Source organism: Calliphora vicina, chromosome 5 (assembly GCF_958450345.1).
Source record: "Calliphora vicina chromosome 5, idCalVici1.1, whole genome shotgun sequence".
NCBI lineage: Eukaryota > Metazoa > Arthropoda > Insecta > Diptera > Calliphoridae > Calliphora > Calliphora vicina.
In genome coordinates this window covers 90,587,139-90,599,270 of record NC_088784.1, presented here as the reverse complement: position 1 = coordinate 90,599,270, position 12,132 = coordinate 90,587,139, and the positions used below count along the sequence as shown (strand labels likewise).

At 29.9% G+C, this 12,132-nt stretch overlaps 1 protein-coding gene across 2 annotated transcripts; it reads left to right on the top strand.

Annotated features, from left to right (window-relative positions):
* Nucleotides 1–1,361: 1,361 nt before the first annotated feature.
* On the top strand, nt 1,362–11,773 carry LOC135961656 (MATH and LRR domain-containing protein PFE0570w). Of its 2 annotated transcripts, XM_065513193.1 has the most exons (5): nt 1,362–4,319; nt 9,363–10,848; nt 10,988–11,171; nt 11,230–11,397; nt 11,468–11,619. In XM_065513193.1, the coding sequence occupies exons 1-5, from the start codon at nt 1,391–1,393 to the stop codon at nt 11,498–11,500; spliced, it is 4,800 nt and encodes a 1,599-aa protein (XP_065369265.1). In that variant the 5' UTR covers nt 1,362–1,390; the 3' UTR covers nt 11,501–11,619. The 2 variants fall into 2 exon arrangements, with proteins under 2 accessions (XP_065369265.1, XP_065369264.1); XM_065513192.1 differs by having other exon boundaries at nt 11,230–11,773.
* The last annotated feature ends 359 nt before the right edge of the window (nt 11,774–12,132 follow it).

Sequence of the window (12,132 nt, the reverse complement as noted above, 5' to 3'; positions counted from 1 at the left end):
CCAGAATATATATACTTTATAGGGTCGGAAAATTATATTGTGGAAATTATGAACGGAATGACAAACTTATATATCGCACCCGTTCAACAATACTGTATTAACTCAAAATTTTTAAAAATTCACTTTTTGCAAGAAATCAACTAACATCAATATCTATCTACTGTAAAAATTTCATGGTATTCCGATTACTCTTTCATCTTGAAAATCACATTTGAGACCATTTTCGTGATAATTAGTGACTACCTTGTATCAAAAAAAGGTATTATTTTGAGTTAATACAAAAATTTAAATAGAAATACATCGTATATTTACATAAAAAACTGTATTATTTTGAATTGAGCCTTTATTGAAGTTAAAAATAATCAAATTGTTTTATTTCAATTTGGTTGTATTTTGAGTTGCTACTGTTTTGTTGATAAAATAATACAAAAAAATATCGAGAAGTTCCAGAAAAATGGTAGTAACTCAAAAAATAGATATTTTGCAATAATTCCAAAAATTTTAAAGAAAAACAATGTAAATATATTTTCAAAAGGATTTTGCTTACTATGATTCGGATTTTCAAATTCTCTTAAAATGTAATCACAAACAGTTTAGGCAACAGTAGAGGGCAACTACTGAAAATTTTGAAATTTTGAGTTAATACAGTATTGTTGAATGAGTGCGATATATATGTAAGTATAATAAAGTATAATAGTTAATAAGTATAATAAAGAATATGAAAGTCATTTGCATGGAAGACGTTTAATGTACCTTTCGATAAATAAACAAACTTTTTTTCAACAAATAAACAAACTGTGTTAATTTTTTTAGCGTAGTAGACGCCGGGTATCCGCTAGTATTAAATAATGTCTTAAAAAATTATAATTTTAGTGTTAGTAAGGTCACATTATAATTTATTTCTATTACTTACATACTTAAGATCAGATATAGGCGCCCATAGTCAGCAATGCTTTCGGCTATTTACATCCTAATGGGATGGGAATAGATATAAGAACTTGTTATGTGAATGGTTCTTCAGGACAAGAAATCGGTTTTAATTATATAACACTTTACCTATATGCAACATTTCTTTGGGTCAGACTTCTTTTAGAGGGTCTGTGAGAGACTAACCCAGGCGAACTTGTTATGTTCTTTATACTAATTCTCCTTTGTAATATATGCAAATCGAATATAGACTTTATTGGTTCACAAATTAGTTGAACGAAAAACTGATACAAATATCCCCCCCTTAATATACATTTACATGCTCCTAAAAGTATGCAACACTATTAATATTTCCCTCCATTTAACATATCTGACATAATTATCTTGACATTTGTTTTTTGTCAACAATTTTGATATATATTTTTCTTGAAAAAAGTTAATTCATTTTAATTTACTTAAAATAATGAATTTTTGTTATATTTTTACAATTTTTTGTGCCATTTTTCTATTGGCTGTAATTTTTGTAAACCAGATAGAGGCGTATGTGGCCAGACGCCACAAAGGCAAGGCTGTTCAGCAACTAAATGAATTTCGTCAAGAAGCCTTAAAAACTAAAGAGGATTTAGAAAAGTTAGCAAATATGATAAGAGAAAATCAGGAGCATGGCAAAAGAAAGCGTCGTCAAACTACAAGCAATATATTAAATAACTTTCCTCAAAATATTGATAATGAGAAATTCGATTTAGATGCAATTAATCCCAATCCATTAACAGATTTTTCTAAGGAAGTAAGTTTTGGTGGAGTTTGTATGCCAGATAGTTTGAAACATTCTTTGCAGTCTTCAAAGGAATTTAATGGTTTTTTGAGTAACCTGAAGCTGGAGCATACACAAATGCCTAGAGATCTTAATTTATGGGAGAGAGAACAAAAAAATGGCGATGAAAATGAAGAGACAAATGAGAGTAGAAATAATGAAGAGAACAGTGTTGGAAGAAATGGGGCGAAATTTTCGGGGTTTTCCAGAAAATTTCGCCCTAAGGAGCATTTATATAAAAACTCTAACAATCATGCACAAAATACCGAAATGCTCAAGAGCTTTTTAAGAGAAAATAGTGGTATAAACTCTCATCAAACGTTTAGCTGCTTGAATTCGGATTTAAGCAGCTGCCAACACTGTTCGGAGCATGAGCAGGTCAAAAACATGAATAATAATGCCATGAAAAATAAGTATTGGTCTCGTGTTAGTGACTATCAGATCAACAAAGACAGATTACCTGAAGCACATGATAAGAATTCTAAAAATTTTCCCAAAACTTCTAAACATCTTAAGAAATTACAATCTTTTGGACGAAAATATCCCACAGAAAACCAAAAAGATGAGGATGATGACGAAGATGAGGAGGAAGATAGTTTATATCAACTTAGAAACCCATCAGTTATATCAAACGACAATAAACATGAAACAGAAAATCGAAATTCTTCTCCATATAATAACCACAACTACACAAACTTTCCTAATATGGAGAACAAAACAAATTCCTTAAATGATCAACTTGAAAATACCAAAAATAACCTGTCCCACGAAGCCAACTACAAACTCTCCAAAGTTGAACAAGATAACTCGGAGAAGCAAAAAGATTTCTCCTGGAAATGGGGCATATTCAAGAGATCTTATCAGTTTAATCCCATGAATGAAATCAAGCTAAAAACTAGCAGTCGTTTAATGAAAAAAGGCTTTGGAGCTTCCTTGCCCAGCTACTCATTGGGAGAGACACGTAAAGAGCTATTGATTGAAAATAAGTTGAGAAGAAAAGAAATGGAAATGCTACAGCAGAAAAACCAGAAATATGAAGTGGGAAATTTGAAATCCTTCAAAGAGCCATTTGGTAGTCATATAAGGGAAAATAATAAACATTTGGAGGATTTTGAGGCTTCACCTATGGAACCAGATTTGAGGGAACTGCCTCAAAATAATTGGAATTATAATAGAAGAAAACGAATAAGTGATTCATTGGCCAGATACAAAAGAGAGCAACAAGTAAATAGCGCAAATGAAATGATAGGTTTGATAGATAGTAAAGCTTTTAATAAATCAAGTGGAAAAGTAAACAAATCTTTTAAATCTCTTAAAGATAAAGAAATAGTAAACCACTCTTTGCGATCTGAACCAAATGAAGTACAGACTTACATAAATAAACCTAATGATAAGCCAGAGGACTCCATAAAGCCTATAAATCCTAAAGATAATATTGATGGAGATATCAGCAATCAAATAGAAGCATCTAAAAGACTAGATAATTCCAAAAAAGCTTTAAAGCTTAGAGACACTGTTGCTGATGATGAAGATATCAACAATCAAATAGAGGAATCTGAGCTTAAAAACACTTCTGCTAATTTTGCAGTTCAAAATGAACCCCATTTTCTTGTAGATTCAATAAAAGAAACATATAAAATACCCAACTTTCAAGATTTTCCAGAAATTCTAGATACAATTAATACAAATCTACAAAATTTAAAAGATAAGGTCGATCAAGAAACCAATTTTAAAACAGTACGAAGAAGAAAGCGATCTATACTAATGAAAACATTTACAAAGGATTTAGACGCTGTTAAAACAGCAAATATTTCACAGAACAAATCACAAACAAAGCCTGGTAATTTTTCTATTAGACTCAAACAATCTTTAGTAATACCACTAAAGAAAACCCCTATAACTTTAAAAATATTAAAACGTGTCAAACGCCTTAAACCAAGCAACATTTTACAATTCAAAATTTATCAAAAATTCCACACTCCTCCAGCTTTAAGATACAAGTATTATAAACTCAACGGACAATCATTTAAAAAGCTTTTGAAATACGATAAAAGAACTAGAAACAAGAGATCATTACAATCCAAGTTTATTGCCTTAAACAGCTCCACTGAAAAGCACAACTTCATAACTAAATTAACCAAAAAGTTATATAGAAAAGCTCGAAATTTAAAAAAGCATTTTAAAGCTTTTGTAAAGAAATCGTTGCAATATTTAACACTTCAAGAGACATATAATCGAATATTGAAAAAATCAAAAAATTCTCTAAATGAAAACTATAAAGCTATACCCATTGAAAATATAGAATCAGAAGCTTTAAATGTTTCGGAGCCAAATAAAAAAGCTGATGTCATAAATTTAAATAAGCAAATGATTAATGAAAGCTTTACGGTTGATGCTCTAACAATAACTTACAAAATCAATATAAATCCAAAATTGAAATTTTTGAGTGAAAAGCTTTACAATTTATTTGGTTACAATCAAAGTTTTAAACGTTTAAATGATAAAGAACATACAGTATATTACAAAGATCGATCACAAAGATTTGTGAAACATATTAAACAAATTGATAATGGAACAGGTAAGAGAATTTAAGATTATTTGAAAAATTGTTAAAGCCTTCACGAGATAAAGTTTAGCAATATCCACATTTTTTATTTGCTATCCCTTAAATATTCTTGATCGTTATAGATAGCGTAGTCAATATAGCTATTTCAGTCTGTCCACTTGTCTGTTGAAATCAACATTCCGAAGCCCCTCAAATGACTTACAAACATGCTTGATACACTAATGTATCCGCTATAGTCCCGGTTCGGTTGCTATTTAATTTATATAAAAACTTTAAATTATTTTTTTCACCAAAAATTATTTTCAATATTTATCTTACTTCCTATAGAATAAATATATAGAAGAGAAGCAGAGAGAAAGGTCAATGAAAAAATTTAACAGATAACAAAATACTAGGGTGATCGATTCTTCGACATTTTTTAGAAACCAGTTTTAGGTTTCTTCTAAAAATTACTATTTAATATAAACCGGCTTCGGTTTCGGTTTTTATACCCTTCACCTTCGTGAGAAGGGTATATATAAGTTTGTCATTCCGTTTGTAATTTCTACATTTTTCATTTCCGACCCTATAAAGTATATATATTCTGGATCCTGGATCCGTCTGTCTGTTGAAATCAATTTTCTGAAGACCCCAGATATCTTCGGGATCCAAATCTTCAATAATTCTGTCAGACATGCTTTTGAGAAGTTTGCTGTTTAAAGTCAGCAAAATCGGTCCATAAATAACGGAGATATGAGCAAAAAACCGGGACAACCTGGATTTTTGACCTATTTTTGATCTATATCTGGATTACTAAGTCATTAATATAGACAATATGGATATCTAATGATAGATATTTCAAAGTCCATTGCAACGACGTAGATAAGGCTATTGTAAGTTGGACCTACAATGGGTCAAAATCGGGAAAAATATTTTTTAACCCGAATTTTTTTTTCATCAAAAAATTTTTTTGTCATACATTTTTTTTCCAAAAAAAAAAAATTTGGAAAAAACTTTTTTTAAAAAAAAATTTGGAAAAAACTTTTTTTAAAAAAAAATTTGGAAAAAACTTTTTTTAAAAAAAAATTTGGAAAAAACTTTTTTTAAAAAAAAATTTGGAAAAAACTTTTTTTAAAAAAAATTAAAAAACAATTTCAAAAAAAAAATTTAATTTTGTTTACCTAAAAATATTAAAAAAAAATTTATTTTAAAGTATAATTTGTTGAAGGGTATAAGATTCGGCACAGCCGAATATAGCTCTCTTACTTGTTTAATAATAACCGGTTAACTGGTTTCTTTTGGCAAAATATTAAAACGCCTAGAAATAAGAAGAAAATAAGTTTTATTTTATACTAAAGATCTCATACTTATGAAAAAGAATATACATGTATTCCAATTACAAAAAATAAGCCTTTTTAAAACGTTTAATACTTTTTAATTCTAATTTTGATTACTTCTTTTAACGTTCAAAAGATCTTTCATTTTGAAATTAAAATTGAGTTTTTTATAAAATGAGTGGTTGATATTTTATGACTTTTATTTAATTTCAAAAGTCAACAACTAAGTTAGGTTTAAAAAAAAGTATTTACTTTTCGGGAAGATCGTTAAAGTCTGTAAATTTGAAGAGGTTAAAACAATCTCATCGGAACAAAACACAGTTTAAATGATTTGTAGTATATCGTTTTTTTCTATTGTTTTTGGAAGAAAACACAGTTTAAATGCTTTGGAGTAAGTATATCGATTTTGTCCTTTGTTTTTATAAAGCTCGACATTGAAAACGATCTTTCACTCAGTGTACTTGTAGGATATATAGTTAAGAAAGCATTGAGTAAGTTTTCAAGCTTTCCAGATCGCTTGTGATATTTGTCTAAATATAAAAAGTCTTCTAAAATAGTTTGAGTATTTTTTTAAAAAAAGTTTTTTGGATTTTAAATATTTTTTAAAGTTTTTAATACACTAAAACTCATAAAATCACTTTTAGAAAAAAACGGCTATTCGAGGAGGTTTCCCGGTTTCTTCGTAATTCGAAATGTGAGCTTTTCAAAAAAACCGAAACCGACTTAACCAAAAAACCGGTTATTAAAAACCGGGCGATCACCCAAAAAAATACATGGCAAAATATTCTCGTGAATTTGGTATTTGACAACAGACTTAGGTTTTTGTCTCTCAGTTACCTATCTATTCGGTATATGACTTATAAATGCGGGATTTTTTTAAATTTTTATCTTTTATTTTGAAATAATTGTGGATTACTATGTCAATAATATAGACAATATGAATATCTAATGATAGATATTTCAATGTCCATTGCAACGATGTATATAAGGCTATAGTAAGTTGGACCCACAATGGGTCAAAATCGGAAAAAAAAATTTTTAACCCGATTTTCTTTTCACAAAAAAAATTTTTTTTTGTCATAAATTCTTTTTCCAAAAAAAAATTTGGTAAAAACTTTTTTTTAAATTTTGAAAAAAAAAAATTTTTAAATTTTAAAATTTTTTTGTTGGTTTTTTCAATTTTTTTTAATATTTAGCGAAAAAAAACTTTTGGTAAAAAAAAAATCGGGTTAAAAAATATTTTTCCGATTTTGACCCATTGTAGGTCCAACTTACTATGGGTTTATATACGTCATTGCAAAGGTCTTTGAAATATCTATCATTAGATATCCATATTGTCTATATTATTGACTTAGGAATCCAGATATAGGTCAAAAATCGATGTTGTTCTGGTTTTTTCCTCATATCTCAGCCATTTGTGGACCGTTTTGCTGATTTTAAATAGCAAACTTCTCGAAAGCATGTCTGACAGAATTATTGAAGATTTGGATCCCGAAGATATCTGGGGTCTTCAGAAAATTGATTTCAACAGACAGACGGACACGGCTTAATCGACTCCGCTATCTATAAGAATCCAGAATATATATACTTTTTAGGGTCGGAATTGAAAAATGTAGAAATTACAAACGGAATGACAAACTTATATATACCCTTCTTACGATGGTGAAGGGCATAAAAATTCAGAAAATTCTACATTTTCGAATGAAAACAAATTTTGTTGTTACACGTAAATTTATTCAAATATTATAGAAATTGCCTGTCCACAGGACAGGGAAAGGATTAAAATATTATTTCCGGAAATCCTCTCATTAATGATATAATAGTTGCTTCCGTTACCTTTTTGGACGATGTGGTCCAGCAACGCTTAAAATCGGACATGTACTGGAATATCTTTCCTGTGTTATTCTTTTACAAAAGCGCAATACCTATCCACATGCCGAAGTTGTGGACAGTTGGGTAGATTTGCCTCACGTGGTATAAAATTGACATTATTGTTTGAATAGCACTCAAGGGTCTTTTTTCCATATTGGCATGATGCCAAAGCCGGCCAGAAAAATGGAGGCACTCTGTGCTTTTTTATGAAAGGTAATAGCCATTTTTGTTGACACTCCGTAATATATATTTCTAAGTTTATTGTGCCTGATTTCACAAATGATTGGCTTCATTTACCACAACTGCAAATAGCTTGCCACACAAGAAACTTCTTGGGGAATTTTGTTTCTTTTTTTGTCCGCATACAAATCTTGACCCGGAAATTGTGAAAAGTCTGCCAGAACATAAGTTTCATCATCCATTACACAACAGGTGTATTTTTTTTATAAAATTTTACCTCAATTTTTGCTCTCGTTGTTTTGCATCTAAGTTCTTTAATCCATTGCGATCTGGAACTTTCTGAACCTTATACTACTTCAACTCTGCATTAGCTTTGGCTCTGCACTGCATTTAACTTTGCGAGCTACTTTTCTGATAGAAGTATTGTTCGACTTCTTTTGCCTTACCAATATCTGTTAGATCTCTCTTTCTTCCTGATCCAGGTTTTCTTTCTATGTTCAAGTCTTCCTTATTCTGTTTAACGGTGTGACGATGAACCTTGAGATCATTTGCCATTTCTTTGAAAGTCCATAATGGAGTTTTTAAAAGATATAAATAGTTTTTCACATAATTTTGTTTCGCTGTCCATTTTGCGGAAATAATAGTTGAAAATTAATGATTTAGAAAAGATAATATCTGACGTATTTTCTTAAAAGCTAACGTGTTTAAAAAAATAATATTTTGTTGGACCATGGATAAGATTCGGCTAGAATAGTGTGTATAAGTTTTTTCTGACTCAGTCTTTAATAAAAGTTGTTTTCGGCAATACCTATCTTTTAACACAAACATTATTTTTCACCAAAATTATTTTTCATAAATTATACTTTGGTGAAGAGTTTATAAGACGCTTTACAACCAAATATAACTCTCTTACTTTTTATACCCTTCACCTTCGTGAGAAGGGTATATATAAGTTTGTAATTCCGTTTGTAATTTCTACATTTTTCATTTCCGACCCTATAAAGTATATATATTCTGGATCCTTATAGATAGCGGAGTCGATTATGCCATGTCCGTCTGTCTGTCCGTCTGTTGAAATCAATTTTCTGAAGACCCCAGATATCTTCGGGATCCAAATCTTCAATAATTCTGTCAGACATGCTTTCGAGAAGTTTGCTATTTAAAATCAGCAAAATCGGACCTCAAATGGCAGAGATATGAGGGAAAAACCAGGACAACCTCGATTTTTGACCTATTTTTGACCTATATCTGGATTACTAAGACATTAATATAGACAATATGGATATCTATGGATAGGTATTTCAAAGACATTTGCAACGACATATATAAGACGTAAGTTGGACCTACAATGGGTCAAAATCGGAAAAAATATGTTTTAACCCGAATTTTTGAAAATTTGAAAAAACAAAAAAAAAATTTTAAAATTTAAAAAAGAAATTTTAAATTTAAAAAAAAAAATTTAAATTTAAAATAACAATCGAAAAATTTTTTTTCCAAAAAATTAAAAAAAACAACTGGAAAAAAAATAAATTTTGTTTACCTAAAAATATTTAAAATTTTGAAGAATAATTTGTTGAAGGGTATATCAGATTCGGCACAGCCGAATATAGCACTCTTACTTGTTTTTTTATCTCTAACATGGAAATAATGAACTCAAAACAAGTAAAAATTTCCAAATATATTTCAGAAAACTCCTCCAGATACTCTAAAGCAAACAATAATGCAACTGAAAAAGCCACAACTTCTAATTTTAATCAAGAAGATTCCATAAAGGTTAGAAATATGTTTGAAAATAATCTCAATCAAACTTTAAGCTCAAATGAAAGTTTTGTCTCTAGAAAACGGCAAAAGAGAGCTATTGCATCTCACTATAAAAGAACTTTGAAACATCTTAAATTAAACCGAAATGATTTTTTGAAGAGATCCCAAATATTTGCCAAAACACTAAAACGCTCAAAACGATCATTGAACTCAAAACAATCGGAAACTAGTCTGGAATCTGATACAACCAAACATTTTAATGATAAAAGATATTTTTCTCAGTTTGATGATTTATACAAACCACAACATACAATGGATTATTTGGATAGAAAGCAGAGCAAATTGAATCAGGGAAACGATTTTGATTTCCAACGAAGTCTCAAATCTTTTGATACCGATCAGTTCAATAATTTTAAACAGAAAGACAACACAAATTTTGATAATTTATGGTTTAAAGATAAATCAAGCAACGACAATTTCAATGAACATAAAAGATTTTTAAACCCTAAAAAAACAAATCAAAGAAACACACCAAACAAATATTTTAAAAGACATAATTTTAATATTTTGCAAAAGAATTTAACAAGTAATAAAACAAATGTTAAGAATTTGAAATCAAGGGATTTTCCCCTAAAGGTGCAGATGATCAAAGATAAATATTTAAGTGACTTAAAAGACTTTAATCAAAACTATAAATTTAATGAAAATCATTTCAATTGGCCAAATCCTATACAAAAAAGTTATATAGATATTAAGGACAATTCCACAACTACTGATGATTCCCAAAAACTGGGCTTGGAGTTGCGTAATGAAATCTTGAATTGTAAGGCTTTTGCTAGTTTGGAGGAATTCTTAAAGTCTTTACCCAAGAATATAACAAACTCTTTATTAAATGGCATAACCGAAGTACCTGTAAATTATCAAAGTACCGAACAAATTGAAATGGCTGTAAATACACCAATTATAATGGAAGTAACTACAAATTCTGGGCATACAGTTTTGGACTCTACAATTAATTGTTCAACTACCACTGAAGCTAACACTTTTGAGGAAACTGAAACTAATACAGAATGCACGGAAGATGTTTATCAACAATCTGATCTAGATTCTGAACAGTCTACAGAATCGAGATCAGAGGTGAATAATGAAAGTTCTACTGAGTCTTCTATGGAGGCTGTGACAACAGAATGTTTGCCATCAAACCCAATGGCTGAAGATGAAGATGTTAAATTAAATATTACCATTAATGCTAATGTCCATGGCAATCCGAAGACTCATCAGTTTTGTGGCAATGGTTCATTTAATTTTATACCCGGTTTGGAGGATGAGCGAAGACGTCGTGAGATTTTCTATTCTTCTCTTGAAAATTTCCAAAAACGTAAATGTGCTCAAATACCAACGCAGAAACCTTAGTAAGTATTTCAGTTATGTATTCTTAAAGTTTTAAATCTAATCAAGACAGATTATCTTTACATCAGATCAGTAGGAATTTCGAAAAAATTTTATAAATAAATCTGTAATTTCTAAATGGATATTTTCTTAACCCTACAGTGACGCAGAGGACAATGAGGATTTTAGCGATTTGATGTCCGGTAAATTATCGTCTAATCTTGTCAAAACAATACTAAATACAGTTAGAGAAAGTCCCAATCTAAAAGTACTATGGCCCAGTTTGCAACATAATCAAGCCATAGAAAACACAGCTGCACCAAATTTCTACGCCATAAGAAATCAGGTACTTACAACTAAAACCATATTCAACTTAACAAATAATAAATTCTCTTCTCTCTAAGCAAAATGAAAATCAATTACAAAACCACGAAAAGCTATTAGCCCAGATAATGTCGTCCATTAACAACATCATTGAGCAACAGGCTAGATCGCATGCTTGTGTGCCCCTACGACCCGACTTACAAGAATTCTACAACATCATATTGCAATCTCGCCGAGAACAGGATATGGTAAGAGATAAACGCCAACTATCCAAAACTACAAAAAATGCAAATTTCAGTTACAAGCTTAATTTACTAGATTCCAACAAAATCGAAGAAGAAACGAAAATAGTTAAAAAATTACTAAAACAATATGAAGAATTGCCACAACAAGATCAACAACAGGTATCAGCAGTTAGAAATGATCTAGTCAAGAATTTGTTGATTTTACGGCAGCTACAGGATGATGAAGAGAGACAAGATCAAGAGCTAAGGGAGAGGCGGCAACATGTTTGGGCTGTAAATGATGAGGATGTCAAAAACGAACGGCAGAGTCAATACAGCGAACAATTTTTGAAATTATTAAAGGCAGCCGAATTTTATACGGAATTTACTAGTGAATGATAAGGCAAGAAATTCTTTTTAGTGTAGAGGTTATAATTTATGTTCATGTTTAAATATATTAATATATTTTTAAGTCTTTAAATATATTTTATTTAACATTTTACCAAACAATTGTATTCAATTGATTTCAGTATATTTTTTTGAAAATAACATTCATAATCGCCGAACATGATCAGTTATTTACCGGTAAATGTCAACAAAGTTAATAAACATTATCTAAAATTATTAAATATCGCAATTAATAGCTAGATATATCTATCTTCTATATATAAGAATGAAATGGTCCATGTATGTAATGGCATCACGTGAGAACGTCTGGTGCGATTTGGGTGATTTTTTTTTTATTCGTTTCGAAATTTT